The 22,921-nt window shown below is 41.7% G+C and overlaps 2 protein-coding genes across 35 annotated transcripts; one reads left to right on the top strand and one right to left on the bottom strand.

Moving 5' to 3' along the window:
• Positions 1–822: 822 nt before the first annotated feature.
• sh3bgr (SH3 domain binding glutamate-rich protein) lies at positions 823–11,486 on the top strand. 34 transcript variants are annotated; one of them, XR_014597853.1, is made up of 12 exons: positions 823–989; positions 1,835–2,020; positions 2,186–2,266; positions 3,140–3,229; positions 5,845–6,051; positions 6,607–6,636; positions 7,389–7,418; positions 7,748–7,774; positions 8,946–8,976; positions 9,945–9,979; positions 10,474–10,532; positions 10,852–11,486. XR_014597853.1 is itself a non-coding variant. In XM_084019777.1 (11 exons), exons 1-10 carry the CDS (start codon positions 945–947, stop codon positions 10,489–10,491), a joined length of 741 nt encoding a protein of 246 aa, XP_083875903.1. In that variant the 5' UTR covers positions 824–944; the 3' UTR covers positions 10,492–10,532; positions 10,852–11,486. The 34 variants fall into 34 exon arrangements, 25 of the variants coding, with proteins under 25 accessions (XP_083875903.1, XP_083875917.1, XP_083875925.1 ...); XR_014597854.1 differs by having other exon boundaries at positions 824–989; positions 6,610–6,636; positions 7,389–7,412; XR_014597855.1 differs by having other exon boundaries at positions 824–989; positions 7,389–7,412.
• A 6,566-nt stretch (positions 11,487–18,052) lies between these two features.
• On the bottom strand, positions 18,053–21,660 carry LOC311019576 (mRNA decay activator protein ZFP36L1). Its single transcript, XM_084019112.1, has 2 exons — positions 21,178–21,660; positions 18,053–20,433 (listed from the first exon to the last, which is right to left on the bottom strand). Exons 1-2 carry the CDS (start codon positions 21,229–21,231, stop codon positions 19,201–19,203), a joined length of 1,287 nt encoding a protein of 428 aa, XP_083875238.1. The 5' UTR covers positions 21,232–21,660; the 3' UTR covers positions 18,053–19,200.
• Positions 21,661–22,921: the final 1,261 nt, after the last annotated feature.

The following is a 22,921-nucleotide window of genomic DNA, read 5'->3' as shown; positions in this document are numbered from 1 at the left end:
TTTTGTATCCCACCAAACTCACACATGATATTTTAATACTACTACTTATATTAGCCTATATGTCTGTTGATTGCTTTATGGATACGTCTATTGATGATCAAATAATAAAGGTACTCATTATAACCAGATAAGTGATGTTATCTAAGCGGCAAATCCAAATTCCATCTACATGTTTACATGTTTACCTCGAATGTCTCCGCGGTGAAAGTGCAGATATTCATGTCATAAAACGATCTATGAACGGACGATTAATGATTGATAAAAGCTGCGATGGCGAGTGAAAGCAGCTTCTCAGGTAAGGCGCATATTTAATAAACTGTAGAAATAATTTAACAATGGTAATTTGACTCAAATTATATTTAGAAATATTTAATTAAGCGTAATAATAATCATTTATATATATATACACAGTATATTACAATTAGCCTAACACTTGAAATGACGAAGGCACTTGCAAATGTGCATACTATCTTCTTTTTTTGCTATATATTTTTTATATATATATAAATATAATACTGATATGTGTTTGTCCCATATCTGAGCACCCTGAACGGACGCTGGTTCCTGAGTTTGGAAACCACAGCCTGACAGCCTATAGTGCTGGTCAGTGCTATTACTGTCCATATATGCACTCAGCAAGGAGCTGAGGACTCGCCTCGCCGTCCACCGCGCCGAAAGACAGCTGAAGTTGCCAATCAGCCTGTGTGGTGCTGCGCCCCTAGGGGCCAACCCGCCAATCCTGCAGTAACGGCGCCCGGAGTCAATAAATAGCCCGGGCAGCGCTTGTGTGTGTGTGTGGGTATATGTGTGTGCGCGCGTGCGTGTGTGTGATCTACGTGCCATGTCCCGGGCGAGCTCTAATAATAGCGGAGGCCGCCTGCTCCTTTAAGAGCCAACTTGTTGCATACCCTACTCCGCAACACATATTGTAACAAACAAAAAAAATGGTAATCAAAGTGTTCCTCGCCTCTTCGTCGGGATCCACTGCGGTAAGCATTCAGCCGGCGCGACACCGATTTCTTGTCAAGAGTCAACTTTGGTCGCTGCTCCTTAAACCGCTTTCGCTCCTCACGTTAAATCAAGAGCGCTAAACCTCGACACAAATGTCACTTTGCCTGTGAGTTCGTTGGCAGGTTGATGACTTCATGCATGCTTAGTTTGAAGCAGCGCTTCAATAGCCCACTTTAATCGACTCGTAAATCGGTGTGATTCAAACGGAGAGCTTTCTAGAAGAGGGGCTCCCAAAGCTTTGTATGCCCCGATATAGAGACGCTTCAGAGTTTCGACCACATAGCCGGTCTTGGTGGAGGTTTGGACCCCCCCCCCCCCCGAAGAAACAAATCTTTTCATACGACTTGTGATTAGTGTCTGTTTAAACAGCGTTAAGTGGGGCTGGTGGCCACACAGTGGGAAGGGGGTGAATTCATCTTCTAGATCTACTTTAGGCAAAGCTCAATAAGCAGTTGGAACCAGTCCAGGAACGGCACGGTGGCCCAGAAAGGCTGGCAGTGTTGTGTCACAGCAGAAATAGCTGGGTTTTATCCTCTTGAGTGCATCCAGGGTTTGTATCCTGGGATAGGTGCAAGGTCCCCAACAGATTTCAGTTGGCGATAAACATTTTATTTAAACTATTTACATTTCTAGATCCATTGTTTTGACCAATTTTTAAACAAAGTCTCTATATTACATTTCCTGTCCAACTAATAGTAAAGAAACAAACATATTAAATCTGCAATCATATATTTGGCATTTGTGATAAATAACAAATAACAACTAACCAAATATCAAAAGAGTTATATCTAACCCCTAGTTTATTTGTTTCTTTGTCTCCCAGATCAAGAAGAAGCAGCAAGATGTGGTCGGCTTCCTGGAGGCTCTTAAAGTCGACTACGCTCAGCTGGACATCGCCTGCAACGAGGAGAACCGCATGTGGATGAGGGAGAATGTGCCCGAGGAGAAGAAGCCTGCCAACGGCATACCCCTGCCCCCTCAGATCTTCAACGAGGAAGGCTACTGCGGAGTATGTGCACAGAAACATTCTCGAAGAGTCATCTTCATTAACTGACGGCTGTATGTGCAATAACAACACTGTGCTCCACTAAGTGCACATGATGAGCGTGTGGGAACAGAGGAATACAAGATGTAGTAAATTGTTAAAGGACTTTTTTTTTTATTTTTTATGCAGGACTATGAAACGTTCTTCGATGCCAAGGAGGACAACATGGTGTATGCCTTCCTAGGTCTGCCTCCTCCTCCTGGCTCAAAGGTTGGAACTACTTTCTGTATTCTACTGTGGACAAAACTAACCAAAACAATCTACTTTCATTCACCCCTATATGCCTGACTGGTTCCACGTTGCTGGTTTTAAACGAATAACGCCAAAGGGAACGCTTCATCCCGCCCTCTCTGCTGGCGCGTGCGCCTCGGTAAACAGACACACAGCCGTTCTGCAGTGTTTGTCGACCTGAACGGTTTGCACATCCTGCACGCTGTAATTGGCTGGGGGTTATACACCTGCACGGGGCCTGAAGGCAAAATAATAAAAAAAACAGGCAAACGGCAGGTGTCTCTGCAGATACACACACATGTAGTGGTTCATTAACGATGGTTGACATTGTTTCTAGGAAATTCTTGCCTATTCTAACTTTAAGTATCTGGAACAAAGAAACTCAAATTTGGCAATTTGGCAAACACATCTCACTAGAACCATTACAGCTGCACAGTCAATGGAATTAATCAAGCAAGCATCAGGGTATTAAAGCACTTTAAAGCCCTGCACCGAGCTGGAGATGAACATCAAACCCCCGTACGTGATGACATTTTTTATTTCTATATGATGCATACATCCTGCATACAGCCCACATCCAGGATGCTGCGCAAGCATTTTCAAGCAATACTACAGTATTCCATGTCCAGAGTCCAAAATACTATATACATAATCTGATCTGAGTGCCTATAACACTAACTATAACCTCGAACATGTCAAAATCAACTTTTATTTCAAGATAAATTCTGGTTTGACATAGTCGGAGTGGTGGTAACATAAAGGTAGCGGACGTATTTGCTGGCTATCCATTCATTTCAAGCCCTGATTCTGTGTGATGTACTCACATGTAACCTGATCGTTTCATTGACACAGGAAGCGGAACAGGCCGACAATGGGCACATTGTGGAGAACGGGACCCATTCTGAGGAAACAAATGCAGCGGGGAACCTTGATGACTCAATAGTAATGCCGTCGATACTTTCATTCCCCCCCCTCCCTCTCATGTTTCTTTTCGCCGTGTCTCACCTTTCCTTTTCCACCCAGTGTAACGTCTCCTCATACCTGTCGACTTGAACAGGCTCTTAATTGCCTCTCCTCCACTCATCCGGGTCATCACATTGACTAATCTTTATGTGTTCTGCATGAATGAGAATTTTTCAGTTCACGATAATGCACTTTTCACAACCACAAACGTAAATGTATGTTATTGGGCTTTTATGTGATATAATAATAGACCAACACAAAGTGGAGCATAATTGTGAAGTGGAAGGAGAATAACACATGGTTTTCAAAGTTTACTAATAATTTTGGGGGTACGTCTCTAACAGCGTTGCACATCTAGAGATGGAATTTTTGCCCATTCTTCTTTGCAAATGAGCTCAAACTCAGTCAGATTGGATGGAGAGCGTCGGTTAACAGCAGTTTTCAAGTCTTGTAGAGATTCTCAATTTAGATTTAGGTCTGGAATTTGACTGGGCCTTTTTAACACATGGATATGCTTTGATCTGAACCATTCCATTGTAGCTCTGGATGTATATTTAGGGTCGTTGTCCTGCTGGAAGGTGAACTTCTGCTCCAGTCTCAAGTCTGTTGCAGACTAGCAGGTTTTCGTCCATGATTGCCCTGTATTTGGCTCCATCCATCTTCCCATCAACTTTGAGCAGCTTCCCTGTCCCTGCTGAAGAACAGCCTCCCCCAGAATGATGCTGCCACCACCGTGTTTCACGTTGAGGATGGTGTGTTCAGGGTGATGTACAGCTAGAGTTTGTTTTCCACCACCCATAGTGTTTAGCATTTAGGCCAGAAACTTCACATTTGGTCTCATCTGACCAGAGCACCTTCCTCCACATGTTTGCCGTGTCCTCCACATGGCTTGTGGCAAACTGCAAACAGGACTTTTTATGGCTTTCTTCTTGCCACTCTTCCATAAAGGCTTGATTTGTGGAGTGGCGACTAATACTTGGCCTGTGGGCAGATTCTCCCACCAGAGCTGTGGATCTCTGCAGCTCCTCCAGAGTCTCCATGGACCTCTCGGCTGCTTCTCTCATTAATGCTCTTCTTGCCGGCCTGTCAGTTTAGGTGGACGGCCATGTCTTGGTAGGTTTGCAGTTGTGCCATACTCTTTCCATGTTTGAATGATGGATTGAACAGCACGCCAGGAAATGTTTAAAGCATGGGATATCTTTATATAACTTAACCCTGCTTTAAATGTCTACCCAACATTATCCCTGACCTGTCTGGTGTGTTCCTTGGGCTTCATGATGCTGTTTGTTCTCTAATGTTCTCTAACAAACCTGTGAGGCCTTCACAGACCAGCTGTATTTATACTGAGATTAGATTACACACAGGTGGACTCTATCTACTAATTAGGTGACTTCTGAAGGCAATTGGTTGCACTGGATTTTATTTAGGGGTATCAGAGTACAGGGGGCTGAATACTTTTGCACACCACACTTTTCAGTGTTTTATTTGTAAAAACATTTGAAATCCATATATCATATATGTTGGTCTATCACATAAAATCGCAATAAAATACATTTATGTTTGTGGTTGTAATGTGACAAAATGTGGCAATGTTCAAGGGGTATGAATACTTTAACAAGCCACTGTATAGTGAGCTGTCACTATAGCGCTGTGACCTTGCATCTCTGTGTTCGGAATCCTGCAGAGGTCTAAAGCATCATGCTCCTACAGTCTTGTCTGCAAGTATTTGTGTTTTATTTGAATTGTAACATTTGATGTTTTGTTCAATGTGTACCTTTGAACAAAAAAAAAGCATGCCTTGTATACTTCTTGATTCCAGGGACTTTCTAAAACCTTTCTTTCCAGGTGCAATAATCCCTGCTGGTCCTTGATTTCACCACTTTATCCCAAATCTGAAAGGATCAAAGAACATTCACTTTCTACATTTAAATGTAAATTCTACATTAACCACCTTAAACATGGCATAACATTTCAAATAATGGAAATCTAGGCTATTGGACATTCCCCATAAGCAGGATTTCTCCACTGATTCACTATATTTTGATTTAAAGAAGAAGAACTTTGTGTAATAATATGTAATTTTTTGCACGAGAGTTACGCTCACCTGAATCTGTGATCTACATTTGTTTTTATCCCACAGGATGTGATGCAGTGCAAACTGAGTTCATTTTACATTTTCGTTCCAGGAAGACTGTGCTTCGACTGTTCAACATTAGGGGAATACAATTATTTGCAGACAGTTAGATAAAACATCCATGTATCCAAGTTAAATGTGAAGCTATAGCCATCAGCGGGTTAGCTTAGCTTAGCGCAAAGACTGAAGACAGGAGGAAGCAGCGGGAGATAAAAAACCCCACCCACCCCTCAAAAGCTCTCTAACTGACATGTTTTATATTGTTAGTTTAATCTGTAATAGTCAACTCCCAATATGCATTATTGCAAACTTTTGATTCTCTACATCTCCATCTCTTTTTCACTCCTCCTCCTCTGCTTTATTCCCAGGATCGACTAACCATTAATATTCTCTTTTTTCTTTATAATCACTTTTATAATCTTTCCTTGACGACCAGTTGTTGTTTTCACCTCACGATAAGGAGGTTCCAGTGGAGGAGCGAAATGGGGATGCACACGGAGCGGAGGAGCAGGCAGCTGATGAGGAGGAGGGAGGTGAGGGTGGCGAGGAGGAGGAGGATGTAGCAGAAGGAGAGACTGCAGATGATGAAGCCACAGAAGGAGAAACAGCAGGAGACGAGGCCCCCGCGGAGGAGGAGGAGGAGGAAGCAGTGGAAGAAACAGACGAGGTCATAGAAGACACAGTAATTGCTACTCAGCTACAATCCAACCTCCCTTAGTTTTGCCTCTCCCTCCGCCCCTTGAATGTACTGAATTGAATGTCTCCTCCACCCTTCCCATCATTCCTGGAATGCTCTGTTTTTCCTTCCCTCCCTGTCTCTTTAATGTCCTTTTCTTCCATATTAAGGGTTTGCCTCCTTCTTTAAGTGTCTTGTCGTCCTCCTACTGCATCTCCTCGTCAAATCTCTTTCAGGATTCGCTCATTTATTAACCACAAATTCCTCTTTCCCGTTGTATTTCTGCAACTTTTTCTGGGTTTTGTCTGTTTCTGCTGTTGTTGTATTTCCCTCCAAGCGTCGATGACATTCCCACTTGTCCATATCCAGTCACTATTAACTGTCCTGGTCAAGGTGTGTCCTAAGTGTGTCCCACAAACACCCCACTTTGTAGGGGTCAGTCAGCCTGATGAGTTGTGTTTCAGTGTGGATATACACGGTATGTGTTGTGTGTGGATACGTCAGCATAGTTCGACATCTCTAATACTATCGTATCTCTTCTGATAGCAGGCCCATGAAGAGGAGGAAGAAGAACAGGTAGGTCTATCAAAAGTCTCCGAACACACTGATGTCTGTTTGCCGGTGATTTGAAACTAAAATACCAATCACTAACATGGGGCTGAACTTGTAGGGTGTCTACTAACTGACAAATTAATTTGTTTGAATTCTCGCCGGAAAACCGGATGAATAATAATGTGAAAAAAGGTGCTGTTTGACATTTCAAAGTAGAAGTTAGGCCGATTTTAAGAGCCTCAAAAAATGTTCTCATCCCCTTTTTAAATGTAGAAGTTAGTCACAGAAGATGATCAGCCAAATTCAGAGGTACCAATCCAATGTGATTAATTAAATTACTCTGATTAAATGGCTTTGCACTGTATTTGCAAACACTCAGGTATAAGTGTAACTCATTCTATGTTCAACGGCAGTGGATGATTTAAAAAAAATAATAATTCTCGTCCCTTTGCACAAGCATTTGAATGTTTGAAACTATTTTTTCCTATACTAATTTCACACCACTGAGAAAAATATATAAAAGAGACTTTTTTTAATAGTTAAATCTACTATTATGCGTCACATACGCATTTTAGAAATGTTACGGCCCACTTTTAACTAAAGAGCTTTCACTGTACTTCCTTCAATTTGAATTGAGCTCACATACAGTGTCCACCTTCTACTTCAGATAGCCGCATGTAAGAACCGGCATGTCTCTTCAGTTCCTTATGCACGCACGGTACGGCCTTTGACCCCTTCTTTGCCCTTTTGTCCACCTCTTGGTTTGCTCCCTCCAGGAGGAAGAGGATTTGCAGTCAGAGGTAACGGTGCGTCTGTGATGGTCTCAGTGTGGGTTTGATGGTGCAGAGATCAGGGAAGGCTGCTCTGGTTGGGTCGGGGTGGGGGTCTTGGTCTGCTGTTCCCACTCATCTGTACACCCTTTATTTGCTCACCTTTCTCTCCCCCTCTATCTTCCATCTCTGCATCAGTCTACTCCATCCCCCCCCTCCTGTCTTTTTGCTAACATCCTGTTCCTCATTTCTTCCCAGTTTCCAGTGTCCATTTTAAATCAGAAGACGTTTCCATTGCGCATGTCTGTGGTGCTCTCTTGCTCCCCACGCAGCCTGCTGACCTGCTGTTTGTTATTTACTTCTAGGAGGAAGAAGAGCTACGACAGCTTGAGGTAGATTCATGTGATATATATCTATAAAGTTTTCCTTTCTTGCTCCATTCATGACCTCCCAGTCCATCAAGCATTCCTTCAAATGTTCTCTTTCACTAGTTCAACTCGTAGACGAGTCCCACCAAGGAATGAGAGTCAGATTAAGGACAACACTGTGTCTTATCCGCTTACAAATGCAGTGGTTGTCAATCATTTCAATTATGACCTCCAGTGCTCGTCATAAGGACATTGCCAATATAAGAATCATGTTTTGAGAGCTAATAATGTATATAATAACACAAGTCAGTTTTAGTTTACTTGTAGTATGTGTGCAATGAAGTTACAGAATGATCTCACACAAGCTCAAGCACATACACTTATCTGAGCATGCACTCACACAGGGGGGTCTCATCTCCACCGGGGGTGGGGGAAACGCGTCTCTCTTACTTTTTTTTTTTTTACATTTTGTTGCTGTTGACATGCACACTAAAATCTCTAAACCGCGTCCTCATACACTTTGGATTCCCTCATCTGGGTAGCCTTCAGGTATTAAAAAGCGTCCTCATGTATGCATTATGAGGACATGGTTGCAAGTTTCTCGTTAATGGGCAACTTTTCTCACAGTTTTGTCGTAGTGTTTAACTCCTGGGTTAACTTCCCCAGAGAGTTCAGATTTAACCCCCACCCGGCTTTAAGTCGAGGTTAAAAAAATAATCCTGTTGGAAGTGCTGTGTGGAAAGAGTTCTGCTTCTCTGAGACATTCCAGCCTCTGCTTGATCTTCTGTCATCTACGCTACGTGTTGCTTTGCCTTCTTTCCTCTCTACCTTTCCATCTATTTTGTTGTCGTCCCACCTCTCTTCCAGGAACAAGAGAAACAAGGCAGTGAAGTAGTGTCTGTGGTTTGTGGCGTTTTGTATTTTTTAAAGCTGTATAGACTTTCCACTGTCTTCCTCTATTGTCTCTCTCTCTTGCGCTGCATGGACTTATTTTCCATGGAGATGCCTGATGGTGTGCAGCATGATAAATGTGACAAAATTTGACTTAAACCGTAGGTGGATTTAGTGAGGTAACAAAAAATGCGAGTCAATAAACGGACCACGTGAATGACGTATTATCTACGTATTACGTTGATCTTCTTTCCTTCTTTGTGATATTCGCATACTAAACCCCACATGCTTTCATCTTCCGTAGGAAGAAGAAGAGGCTGAAGTACAAGAGGTATGTTTTGTTTTGCTTGGTGTGAATCATATTTGGATTTTTATGCATGATCTTATTGCATACGTAGATTTCATGTGCAGGTTTGGGATCATTTCTACTGTCTCTGTCCTCAGCAGTTGTGTGTCTTGCAGGCCAGGGCACATTGTGGGAATTTGACTCGGCTCTGACGAGCGTTACTCCAGGATGGCAGCTGACCATGCGATATTTGTTGTTAGTTCAGTGTTGCATTAAAGAATGTCGGCTGCAGGCATTTTTCTGCCATGCCTTCTTTACTTTTTTGTTGTTTTAATGCCTCGGGAACAAGTGGAAAGATTTGTTGTGTTGTGTGCAACTCTGCCTGTCTACACACGAGCATGACTTCAGACACGTTTGGTTGCTTTTTCCTTTTCTTTTTTTAAAGTCTTACCTTTTGTTTCTTTTTGCCAAGAGCACTTTGAAACAAAGTGGATGTGACTAGTTCCAAAGATGACGGATGAGAGGGAGAGCCTCTCGTTATCACTGGGAGAAAAATATTTAGTTATGTCCGATGATCCGAGAGAGCTCTTTTTCTAGTGTTTGGTACTTGCTCTTTTTCTAGTGTTTGGTACTTGCTTTCTTTATTTGTATGACAGAATCAAGCGATTGTGGCTTCTAATTATAGAAAATGATGTCAACTCCCTCGGTGAGATTGCTTCAAGAAAGCAATAATCGGCTGAGTGATTGCACTTAAATAAAACATAAAGAGATCATCTGATATGGTGCAGCACCTTCTTAAGCTCCAGTCTTGACTCACTGACTCAGGAGTCAAGACTGGTCTGTGGGTCGTTAGATCCCTTCTTTGTCTTTCTGTTGCCCCTGGTTGCCAACGGCCACACTTCCATCCATTTTTAACCCACCTTCACTCCTCTCACCTGGCCGTCATCTGGACCATGACTTCACACAACCCCCTTCTTTTCTCTTTCATTTTTTTTAACCTCCCAAAGGAAGAAGAAGAAGAAGAAGCAGAAGAAGACTTGGAAGAAACACAGGTTGTATTCTATGAGTGTCGCCTGTGTTTGACACGCCCACAGAAATCCTTTTTCGCTCTCATTAAGAGAGTGGATCTATGTGGGACACAAATACATGCCAATCTTTATCATTCAGACAAATATGAAACAGGACGGTTGTTTTTAAAAAAGAGGAAAACGTCTGGCTTTTTTATGCCATCCGTCAGGAAGCATCATCGCTTTTATTGTGTATGAAATTAAGCAAATCCAGCTGTAATCTTTTTTCTTAAATCCACTAATCTTAAAACGCACCCACCCAATAGATCTGACCCAGGTCTCTGAGAACAAACGGCTAAAACAACAAGCGACAGACTGCAGCGATTTGTACTGAATTATTCGTTTTTTTTAGAAAACGTAAGATGCTGTAACTCAAAACACATATTTTAATACATTCTTGAGGAATTCCTACCTCAATAATCTTTCATAGTTTTCCTTGTAAGTATTTTTTATTGATACATGATCATTTCTTTTAACAGGAGGAAGAAGCTGAGTAGTTAAAGCCAGGGGAAGTCTCGGTTGACTAGCTACTCTCCAGGTAAAACACACTTTCTTTCTCCACTGCTTTTGCTTCACCACTGGGCAGTAAAACATTTCATGAAATGGTAGCAAACATTACGAATAAGTCCTCTTAGTTGAATTAATCTGGTTTCATACAGATTTTGTGTGAGTCTTTGACCCACTTATCAGATAAAATGCCTTTGAATATTACAGACAATTACTCAAACCTCTGTAATGTTCCTGCTTTTGCAAATAAGATGCATAAAAAACGCTGATATTCTCCTTGCAGCACCTTGATGTTTGCATATAGCTACATACTTTTTGTTTGTTTGTTTCCTGTTCGCCTTGTGTTTCAGCCTGAAGGAGCCTCCCGTTATGTTTCTCCCTGACCCTTGATGCTTGACCCCTCCCATCCATCTCTCTCCAAGGCCACACTGGACCCCACTGGAAACTGTCGGTCATGTGCTTGAAGGCGCCATCCAAACGGAAAAATCCCCAAACCCACATTTGCCCCCCTCCCCCCCCACCCTTCCCCCTTTGACTGCAATGTTGACTTAATTTTTATATTTTTAGTTTCGTGACATACTGTAATGAAAATGCGCAGAGTAGCCTCGTGGTGTCATTTTGTTTTTAATGAGTAGCTTTTGTAAAATTCAGAAGTCATGTTGTTGAATTCAAACATATTTCTCATGTTTTACTTTTAGTAATTCTAGTTTCTAACACAAGGAGGCAGTGACCTTTTCTGGCATACCTGAGCTTGTGGCCTACTTCAGATTCAGGTTCCTGCTCACTCTCTAATGTGTTCTGCTCTTTCATCACCGGTTTCACCAGTGTCAAAAAAACAACAACAAAAGAACGCACAAACTGCAAAACTGCAAACTACTCCACCACCACCAATTACTTCTGCCAATACTGCTGTCTAATCAATGCACTTTGTTGAATGAAGAGTGAAACATGTGACTAAGACTTTGATGCAATGGAAAATGCAATAAAGTAGTAAATAAAATAAAAAACTGTTCGATTTCTGTTTTATTTGTAACTATTTTGTCGGCATATTTATAGATTTTAGATTGTAATTATAGATTGTGTGAAATATACTAGTAAACCAAATATACAGTATACTTTACCTTTATATCCAGTGGGTTGATGGGAACATTTTGGCCTGATTCTTTGCAATTTCTTGACAATCCAAAACCCCAAATTGTCAACTCATGCTGGTGATAGAGACAATATAGTCATTTGGATTCATCCTCTGGGGATCATGAATGTCATTGAAATATTTCAATTCAGTTCAAGTCGGCAAACTGGACATCCAGCTTTGAAACCTGCAACACCTTAAACGTCAATACTTTCAGAATATAAGTGACACTTTGAAAGCATCAAGGCTGTGTTAATTGTTCTCCAGTGGCCGCAGTCCAACTTCACATTAAGAAATAGTCATAACACATATTACATTGTAATTACATCGATAAGTTAAAATGTTCTAAATCCCTTTATTAGTGTGGCGCTCACTGTTACATGACATTCAAGGCGGCTGTGGATCATATAGAATAGTATTTACTGCCATCTAGTGGCAACAGCGAGGAACTACGTCAAGGCGATACATATCAATTCTCATTATTGTGATAAAGCAAATTTGTTTTATATTTACATTTCTGGGATGCTGTAGTGCCAACACAGCATCAATGGTTAGACCTCACTGCACCCTTGCTGTTGTAATATGCATAGATTTAAATATAGCATGTTTTTATGTACGGAGCAATGTTTAGATGAGCGGATCACTGTTTTGCTCCCGTGTAGAGCATGAAACACTATTATGTCTCTCTCTTGCAAGCGACGTTACTGAATGTGTCAATAAACTTGGAAATAAAATGCAGAAAAATACTGGTAAGAAGATATCTAGGTTTAAGGTCTAAGGTTTTAAATGTTAGAATATGTTAGCGTTTATATATATAGTACTGTTTACTTATATATTACATCTGTAGTGCTTATGTATTCATTTATTGTATTTATACATTATTTATTGTGTTTTTTCTTAACTGATGCCTCTTGTGCTTTACAGCTGCAACAACACACATTCCCTCGCTGTGGGACTAATAAAAGATGATCTCATATCTTATCTTCTTCTTCTTCATCTTGCTGGACCAGAAGTGATTTTTTCCCCCATAGGTATTGTTCCAGTGATATTTATAACTTATTTTCCTAGCAGCCGGGGATATTTCAGAATCTGAAATCTGTTAGCTGAACCCGAGAGGAATTATTTCACTGTGGGAACACGTTTGCCCATTAACTTCATACATTGTCCCACTTTACTAGTATCCCACTATTATGTAGCCATGCTGGGAAACATTATTCCTGAAAAAGGGGAGCACATCTGGTTCTACCCTGGTTAAATAAAGTGGTTAATAACTAAAAATGTCAATGACGGTTCTGTTATTTCATCACTCTTGTGACTTGGCCATCATAAATGTGACCGGAATATAGTTTGATATATTAACAGAAGTTACATTCTGACTAATATATAATACTTGGACTAATAAATAATTTCTAAAAAAACATAGACTCACACACAAAGTGTGTGTCTCTAGAGCTTCCACTAGATGTCCTCCCGTCTCTACATCTCTTCTTGCCCAAAGGTCTTTCACTCTCTTCAATTTGCAAAAATGCAAGAAATGTAGTCCATGACAAGATAAGCTCTGTTATAAAACAAAAATATGCCTAGTATTAAAGTCTTTAAACTCTGTAACTTTTGTGTTTATTGTCAAATTGTCATTTCAGACATTGTGCAACATGCTTCTACTGGAATAACCCAGAGTTTAGAAGTTTTGAATGTGTGTTAGGTGATGAGTGAATAAGCACACACAATTTTCACACAAAACTCATGTCAGTAAACTGCTTCCTGCCATAACTTGATTCCCTGCCTCCAATGAATAATGTAACAGTAGGCAGCAATGGGTGTTTCTTCTGCTGGTTGGATGAGTTTATGGCACCTCACAGTTAGAATGCAGTTGGTTAATTAGTGTGCTTCAAATCTAAGTGATGGGAGACAAAATCCTCCATCCCTGTTCTACGAAGTTTATCTGAAGTTAATACGATGATTTAGCAGTCTCTAGTCCTGTTTACACTGCCTTTTCATTGCAGGAGTATTGTTCCTTTTTCCCATAACATCGTTATTGTAAAAGGTACAAAGATGGAAAGGGGTGTCAGAGTCGTTCCTTCGCTGCCGGCGTAACAGAGTAGGAACGAGGAGAGACGACCTTAGTGTGAATGGGGAGAGCTGGGATGCTGGTTACGTGAGTGACCTGCCACCGGAGGATATAAAGCTAAGAACGTTGATCAGAAGTAGCTAGAAAGCCAGTGTTTGGTCGCCGAGTGCAGACGGAAGAACAATTAGACTTACCAAGAATCAGCTGCTGCAATCAACAGTTTACACGTACAAATACACGAAAACAGTAAAAAGGAACACTCAACTCGACAGCCTCATGGCACTGAAACTGAGAAATGATGGTGTGAACTTCTGTGTTGACACGGGGGGGCGGTTACTGCGTGTGTAGTACCAACTTTCCTTGTTCATCATGTATTAAGGTTTTCATTTGGGAAGCAGAAACCTTTGAGGAATGTGTGAAAATGGTCATGTAGCTTTCATTTGTTACAAACTTCCCCTTTGCTGCTGCTGTGAAACATATTTATTGGTTTTTCGGGTTTTACAAGACATGGCAGAACAAGTTTGGCAAAAGCTGTCAGCCTTACTTATTGAGTATAAATGTAGCAACAACAACCCAAAAACACATCAATATTTGTTTTATGGAATACATTATTCTGTGGTGCAAATGTGTTACAAAAATGCTCAAGGACCATAACTTGAGTAAATGTCCCTCCCACCTCTAGCACCCACTTCCAGGACATCTACATAGTATTTCGATGTGGCGTTACCTTGACTTTAACTCTCCCAATGCCTTGTTTGCACATAATGTTCAAAATCCAGACTCAATGCTTCCTCTAACAGTCATTTTTTTGTCTTTTTAAATTGCAAATAACCTGCCGTAAAATGTCAAAGCTGTACTTGAGCTGGAGGCTAGATCACATATTGATTTCAGCTTCTACCACAACTTTAACTTCAACACAACTCTGCTGTTTGATTTGTCGAGTATTTGATGACATTAGTAATTCAGAGAGACTCCTCCACACACACACACACACACACACACACACACACACACACACACACACACACACACACACACACACACACACACACACACACACACACACACACACACAGCGAAGCCACCCCTCACCCTCTCTCCCAGGATGATTCTAGTCCATTCTCATTGAGCTGCATTAGCATACAGATGTTCGACTGAAAAGGGAAAGCAGGGGAACACAAAGGGCCTGAATGACCAGGAGGGGAGGGAGGGGTCGAGGGGCTGCGCAGGGATGGCCCTTGGCCTTTTTAAGGTCTTACAGACACACACACACACACACACACACACAAACACACACACATTCATGCACACCCACACACACACACACACACAACCACGGGTATTGAATGGTAAGTAGCCATGGGGGTTGTGGGAGTCTGCTCCTGCTTCACTCTACTTATTGTTATTCATTCACCAAAGGGAAATCCTCAGCCTGCCCACAGCTGAATGCCAATACACACACATGCAGTGCACCGAGACAGAATGTACACACATACATGAACAGAAACTTCATCCATATCACTTTTCTTGGAATCACAAGAAGTTCTAGACTTAGATTATTTTTGATGATATGAATGTTGAATGAGAGTTGGAATTATCGGAAAGATACATGTTTTTGTGTACTTAGCACCATCGAACATTGGAAAACTTGAATTTAGTTGTTCGATGTTAGTCTTTGTATTTTACATTTTGATGTATTTTGTGACTTTGTTAATGTATTACATTGCATTGCCCAGGGACATCTAATACTTTTTACTCCAATATATTCATCTGACAGCTGTAGTTACTTTGCAGAGAAAGATTTGACGAACAAATATACATAATATGTATATGTGTATATGTTTTGTTATAGATTAAACTGCCCAACAGACTGTTCTCATAAACTGTCCAGCTATACCTATGCAAAATGATGTGACTATATAAGACCCACTTTATGAAGTTGTAAGTTATCCAGTAATCGTGAGCCAGGACAAGTGGCGTGCTATAAAGAGTGATAAGCAAACACAGGACTTTCACCCAGGAGACCTTATGAAGTCACTTATTTGTAACTTCCGTACTAAAGTAGGTTTTTTACCTAAACACTGCAGGACGCAGTGATCGCCCATGTTGCTGGACATTCGTAGTAGAACGCATGAAACAAAATTACTTTTGTAAGATATCAAACAAAAGCGTTGTATGAGGATACATTGCAACCGTATAGAAAAGTATAGGAAATTAGCTCCACTAGCTTCCACTAGCTACATTAAAAAAAGTAGTTTTTATATAATCGGACACACACAACACACACATGCACACACAACACACACACACACACACACACACACACACGCACACACACACACACACACACACACACACACACACACACACACACACACACACACACACACACACACACACACACACACAGAGGGGAGGACGTCAACTTCTGCTCCACTTTGTGTGAATGGATGGAAATCAGTCACAAGTATCTCTGTGCCCCATTGTGTGCTGGGAAGTCTTTGTTCGAGCATCTGTTGCCCAAACATTCTCCTCAGTGTCACTCACTCTAAATTGGTCTGTTCAGACGAGTTGCAACAAAACTCACTTCTCTTCCCACACAGCACAAAACACACACACACAAACACACATACACATAGGGGAGGGCTGGGAGATTCCCTAAGCACAAGTAAGAGAAAGAGTTAATCTTTGTCCCTTTTGTGTGTCAATGAGACCCAGATGATCGTAAAGGCCCCAGAAGCAGTGGCAGCATTTTAAAATGATGCTCGTGGGAGCGCTTCACCAAAAAGGAACATTTGTGTTATTTCATCATGTTAACCACAAAGACCCCCTTTTACAGCACTTAAAAGGAATCTGACTCCAGTTGCCCACATTCTCCAAAAGAAACACTGTAGATCTAAGCATTTTGTAAGAGGAAAGTGTAAGAGGTTAATCTAGCACTAAAACCCACATCTCTAATTTTCCTGCATCCCATATTCTACAAATTCTTCTATGTTACACAACAAGATGTTGTTGACCTCTGCAGATGGTATGACTGCATTTAACTGCACTGCGTAGCTGAGCTAATCTTACAGGAAACTGAATACAATTGTGAGATAAGGAGATGTGAGGATACTACTTAAAACATGCATTCTCAGTGTGGTGACGTGGCTCATAAGTGTTGGATTCCTTCTTTTGTTTTATTCTGCTATTATTTCATACGTTACTGGACATAAAAAATGGCCTAATTAGTAGGAAATATTGTAAAACATCCATTATTTAATCAAATACATTCAGACTTCCTGTGCAGTATATAACACAATTACATACGTGTAATAACATACAAGACAACAGAGCACTCACTTTTCAAAGACTTTTATTGTGAAATAAAAGGGGACAAATATATTAAGATAAAGAGCTAGGATATCAACATAACCCATGGAATGTAAACAATAAATGCACTTAAATTATGTAAAATAAAACAAAAACACAATTTCAAACACCACAATATAGGTTTTGCTTTGAAAAAACAAAAATAAATAAGACTTTAAGTTAACAAAAGTTACAAAAATGGCTTGCTGCCAGGTCAAGCTAACAATAAGCTACAGCAACAAAAAGCGTCTCTGGACTCTTCAGGTCAGGTTGGGTTGATTTCATGACAAAAACAAACAATGCAAATCTTGCCTGGATTCATTTGAACTCGCTTGATTTCACCTGCCATTCAGAGCGTTAGCTAGCTAGCTAGCGTGCAACAGAGGTCGACCTACAAACACATTGTCATCAAGGCAACTCTGATAGATAAAAGTCAACTATAAACAAAGGTCACCGTTTCACCAATTTACATCACAACAGAAGAAGATAGCACCCGGGATTTTAAAAAGGTAGGAATTTCCACACACTACGACCACAAGGCAGTAAAACAGCAGTCCTGATACACAGTCAGATTAGTCACATATGTAAAATATGAAAACTCTTTTCTAACATTAACATTTATCCTTCTTTTGATAGTTTTGTAGCTGCCAGTAGTGTAACCACACGTTTACTTATCACGACCGACTTACACTGAGGACATGAATGTGTGGCAAACTTTCTTTCACCACCGGTTTGCTTTGTATTTAGAAAACAGCACTTAACAATTGCAAAAAAGGTTATTACAGTCAGAGGTGTGAGGCTTAATGGAGAGGAGAGTAGACTCACTGTATGCTCACGCCAACAGCAGAAAGTTTCTCTTATGCAACTGATCAAGGATGCTGCAGATGCAGAGCCATTGTTAGGCGTCTCGGTTTCGGAGACGGAAAACACTGACTCAACCTGACTCAACTCAACGAGCTGCTTTTGACGTGAAAACTCAGTGAGTCTTGATTTCTGCCAGGCCTATTAGCCAATAAGGCAACAAACGTACATATAGAATGCCAAAATGTTTTTCTTCCTCCTTTCCTCTCCTCTCCGTGAGCCTTCTTAAAGCTACTGGTTAGCGCAAACCAAGCAGATGGACATCATGAATGCATAAGTAAAGCATCATTTCTCTTTATAAAACAAAAAAAATGCATGAACACAATCACAAAGCAAACTCAACAAATTTTAAAAGAAGCAATAAATAAGTCTACAAAAGTGTTAAGCTAGAATAACAATAATCACAACACTGTATTCGACCTGTCGTGGTTAAAGGCTAGGCTAGGAGTTAACAGTACTAATAGGTTAGGGGAGGTCTAACATCAACTTTGGTAACTAGAGAGTCAGTGGGTTGCCTACACATGTGCTTCTTTTGTTGCTCAGGCAGTTAAGCTAAATCCTTGCCAGGCAGTCAAAATGGCTGACAAATACAATCAAGTGGCCACAGCCATACAACCAATTAATTAATCAATCACTGACGGCATACAGTTATTTAAACCTCTCGCTCGTGGACAAGAGGTTAGTTTCATACAGTTGGAGAGCCCTTATATGACTGGAGAAGTGCCGCAGCCTGGTATCATTATAAACTGTCTATAAAGGGTAAAATATGAAATAAGATCTGTAAAAATCAACACTGCTGTATTAAAAATGTGGAGAGCACACCAGTCATACATAGGGCAAACAACAAAGTCAGGGTACAGGGAGGCCTCACACAGAACTTAACTCTGAGTAGGAATAATATATGCTGAGCTAAGTGAAGTACCCTCAAAGTATCCTCTGACAATGGGTATACAACAGTATACAGCAGTAACAATGGCATAAAAGAACAACCTTATAAAAATAACAATAAAACAAAAGAGGAAGTCAGCTAAAACTGGACGAACACTGAGCAGCGCTACAACTGCTTGGATGAGAAATGCAATATGCACAAAGTTAGGTACGTTTACCTGGCTGAAGTTAGAGAGGAACTGAAAACCTAATGATTTAATCCTTTATGACCATTATCATAACTCTTGTTTTAAAAGTTTTTTTTGGACTGGACACCCAATGTCAGGTCCTTGTCACATAGAGTTAAAGAATTAGACCATCTATCCCTGATTAAATTCAGTCCCACAGTAAAACCCTTCCCTACTCGTCTGTAACAGACAGCCGGCTAAAGATGGGCAGGCGTCGGCCCTCGAAGCTCGGTGACTCTGTGCCGCTGGAGGAAGAGCTAAGGGAGCAGGAGGAGGTGTAGCCTTCCTCGGAGAGAGAGTCTGCTGACGAGCATCGCTGAAGGCCAGGGAGGCCATTCAGGGAGACGGGCAGCTGCTGTGGGAGGTGGTACGGGAGGTTTGGATTTTTGGAGGTGAAAGTGGATTTGGGACACCTGGCGCTGACGGAATCGGTCACAGCATAGAATCGTACGGCAGAATCACTGCTGTCGCCTGCTAGGTCAGTGATGCCAGAGAAAGGGTATGCACTGTGCTTCAGTGGCCCTGGCTCAGGGAAGAGAGGAGAGAGGAGCTCTGGGCTCCCTGTGGAGGAAGGAGGAGGGGAAACAGAGGAGGCCCGAGTGAAGAGGAGGGAGGTAGGCTGCGACTCTTCAAGTGGTTGGAAAGTCTGCGGAGATGAGGAGAAGCCTGCAAAGCTGAGGCTATGACGCAACAGAGGAGGCCTCATCTTCTGCTTCTGTGGAGGAGCGCCGCCAAGGATCTCATCAGCATTATGGATGAAGTGGCAGCGGGCTCCGTAGGGGCAGAAGCCTATCGTGTGGAAAGTGCGGCATGGCTCGGTCTTGTACTTAGGGTGCCTGCTCAGGCCTCTCAGCTCGTCCATGCCGTGGGCAAACTGACACTTGGCGCCATACTTGCAGGTCCCGCTCTCTTCGTAGGTGCGGCAGAGTTCGGTCTTGTACCGGGTGGAGATGTGGGGCGAGGGAACTGGGGATCTGGGATCAGAGGGGGAGGCAGAGGGGGAGGCAAGGGAGGGGAGAGACGTGTTGCTCATGCAGAAGCCTGGTGGGGGGAGCAGCAGTTTTGGGGACAAGTTAGCCATTTTGTGCTCTCTGTCTCCCAAGCTGCTGACATTTCCCTCGATCATGCTGACTGAGCGGTCAACTCTGAAGGGGATGTGGCTGAGCGAAGAGCGGGGAAGCTGACATTCTCCCCACCCCTGGGTGGAGGCCATGTTGATCCCCCAGCCGGCTGAGTCGATCACCTCAGAGCTGCTGCTGCTGTTGTTGAACTTGGAGTTGGGGAGGGTCACAGGGCACAGAGAATGGCGACGTTGGAAGCCCAGGACTCTCTGACTGTGCTGCTGCTGCTGTTGTGGCTGTGGGCCGGTAGGCGAGCCATCTGTCGCCTCCAGGCCACGGAAATTCTGTCACACAAAAGGAGAGAGGAGAAGAATGGATGTGAGCTTTCTGCATTCCTGGAGCGCTGGAGCGAGACTGTCAGTCGAGCTGAAAGGAGATTTTAAAGCTGCAGCTTAACCAACCAGGAACATTTACTTTACATGTGCATTATGTTTTGTCTTGGGAATGCAGTGAATTGCGGGGAAACTTTGAGTACAACCGGTTCCCTAGTTTGGTTGAATAAAAATGTAACATTTTAAATTGAAAAATGTGTTAAATGGGATTTAAAAATAGCACATGCACAAAGACAAAACAATCAAATTCCATTAAATAATTCCGTTTTTATCGTGTTGAAGTCTCAGCCATTATATAAACATATCTAACAGGTTTTTTTTTCAGGATTTCAAGATTCAGTCAAAACACACACTGTTTTTAGTGTACGAGTTTTATATAAACAAAAATAAGTTCAAATGAAATGTCTGAGCCCTAAAGCTGAAGTATAGATGCAGTTGGAGTCACTCCAATCTAGATTTTCCCCAAAACATTGAAATGATCTATTGCATTATTATTGAGTCCATATTCTAAATAAGGCTACAACCAACGATAAACATTGAATCTGTTAGTTGAATAGATATTAGTTCATCATTTAACTATATTTCCCCACATGAAGAAATAGTGCTCAAACTCTAACATTGCCTTAATTCAGCCAATCACTGAGGATAGTTAGATGCATGTTGGTAGGAATGTGTGCAAGTTTTAAATTGTCTTACCTTGAAGAACTCCTCATCCAGTTCCAGGAAAGGTGTTAAAAAGTCAGAGGGCATGGTTAGCTCCACCGTCCTCACTGAGTGAAGGAGCTGGATGTCTGGTCCCACCGTAGAGGACAAAACGTTTCCCGATCCACAGTGACTTGAGTGAGAAGGCTGAAAAAAAGTTTAACGGCCTGGGTAAACTTCTGAGAATTGTATCTGGCCCTCTTACAGTTGCTTGTGGATAGCCAGGGGAAGAAAAACGGCTTGCCCCAGGAGTTGAAAGAGTTTTCTGGGGAAGGGGAGAAAAATCAGGTCCGATGAGAAGGAGACACGGAGTTGGGAGACAGAGCAACGTGACCCTCGTAGGAAAGTTCCTCGACCATCTGTTGGAATCTGCTTAAATAGTTGGGGAAAGCCCCCCCATACACACCCACCCCCTGCCCGAGTTCCTCAGGGGGCAGGGCAGGGAGTGTGTGTTTGTTAATGTGTGTTAATGCATGTGAGTGTTGGGGGGATGGGGTCCCGCATTGTAATGGTGTGCTGGGGGGCAGGGTGGGCTCAGAAAGAAGAGGAGGGAGCTGAATGAAGCTACTTTTCTACCCATTCATTACCAAATCCTTAAAGATGCATTCTTCTTTTTTCATCCAGCCGACCACTCACTTTGTTTGGGGTTGATACAGCTGAGGAGACGATGACACGTTTTGCAAATAGCAAACACATTTACTGTCCTTACTGCAGTAAACATTTTTTCACAACTTTTATTTTACCTGTGAGATATATTCCTCCAAAGGTTCAGCTCCACTGCTTTTAAACCTCATGAAGGCAGTCAGGTTGAAAGTGAGGACATAAACATGATAGAGTATTTGGGGTGATATTTGTGTAACAATCTTTACTTTTTAATCATTCATTTGATATAAGAAGCTGAATTTTATGACAATATATGATAAACGGTCTCTCAAATATACTCAACTGGAATATCTGTTTTCTCCATTCACCATTGAATATTCATTAAAATAATATATCGCACATGGACTCTTGGCTTTAACAGCATTAATTATTACTTACAACAGCGTAAGAAATCCCAACTCATAATTATTTAAGAACAAAAAAGGGTGTTCCAGCTGGACACATCCAAAGTTAATGCATTAACTTGCTTTCACACCACCTTTTAAGATGCTGTTCAGCTTTGTTTTCTCACACTTCATTTTTTAGAAAAGTTTAAATCCAATACATGAGATCAGCTAAATTTATAACTCACAATCTGGCATATGAAGAAAAGTTATTGTCGTCTGAAATGTGACATTGTTTCTCAAAATAGATTGATCTCAAAACCTTTCGGTCGAAACATTTCTTACAACAAACCCATATTAGTTTTCTTTGTTTCCCTATTTATATTAAGTACAAAACAAAGTTTTAACAATGGTGGTGTGGTGAGAATCCACTTCCATACCCCTACAGCCTGCTCTGGTTTCCTCCCAGATTAGTCTCTAAAATGGCCACAAGTGTGGATCTGTTAGACTGACGGCCTGAACAAGGCGTACCCCAGCCAGTTTTGGTACATTCACACCAAATGAGCAAAGCGATGCTTTCATGTGGCGCTAATGTAGTTCATAGTTTACATTTGTGGTCTAACATGTATGAGAGATAAGAACAGACATGTGGGTCAGTGGTGATCCAGCCACTCCTTCAGCAGAGATGTTTTCATTGATTTCAAGGCGAGTTGTTGTGTTCAAATGCAAATTGAGGTCAGTAAGGATGGTTC

This window comes from Eutrigla gurnardus (assembly GCF_963514095.1).
Source record: "Eutrigla gurnardus genome assembly, chromosome: 10".
Lineage (NCBI taxonomy): Eukaryota > Metazoa > Chordata > Actinopteri > Perciformes > Triglidae > Eutrigla > Eutrigla gurnardus.
The sequence above is the reverse complement of the archived record's forward strand: the minus strand, read 5'-3'. Positions and strand labels throughout refer to the sequence as shown.

Bases quoted from the DNA above. Each gene is read 5' to 3' on its own strand.
- LOC311019576 (XM_084019112.1), bottom strand. From the start codon at position 21,231: ATGCCCTCTGACTTTTTAACACCTTTCCTGGAACTGGATGAGGAGTTC. The intron at 20,434-21,177 runs GTAAGACAATTT...TTTGTGTGACAG, and splicing joins TGGATGAGGAGTTCTTCAAG to AATTTCCGTGGCCTGGAGGC.
- sh3bgr (XM_084019777.1), top strand. From the start codon at position 945: ATGGTAATCAAAGTGTTCCTCGCCTCTTCGTCGGGATCCACTGCG. The intron at 2,267-3,139 runs GTTGGAACTACT...TCATTGACACAG, and splicing joins CTCCTCCTCCTGGCTCAAAG to GAAGCGGAACAGGCCGACAA. The intron at 6,052-6,606 runs GTCATAGAAGAC...CTCTTCTGATAG, and splicing joins CAGTGGAAGAAACAGACGAG to CAGGCCCATGAAGAGGAGGA.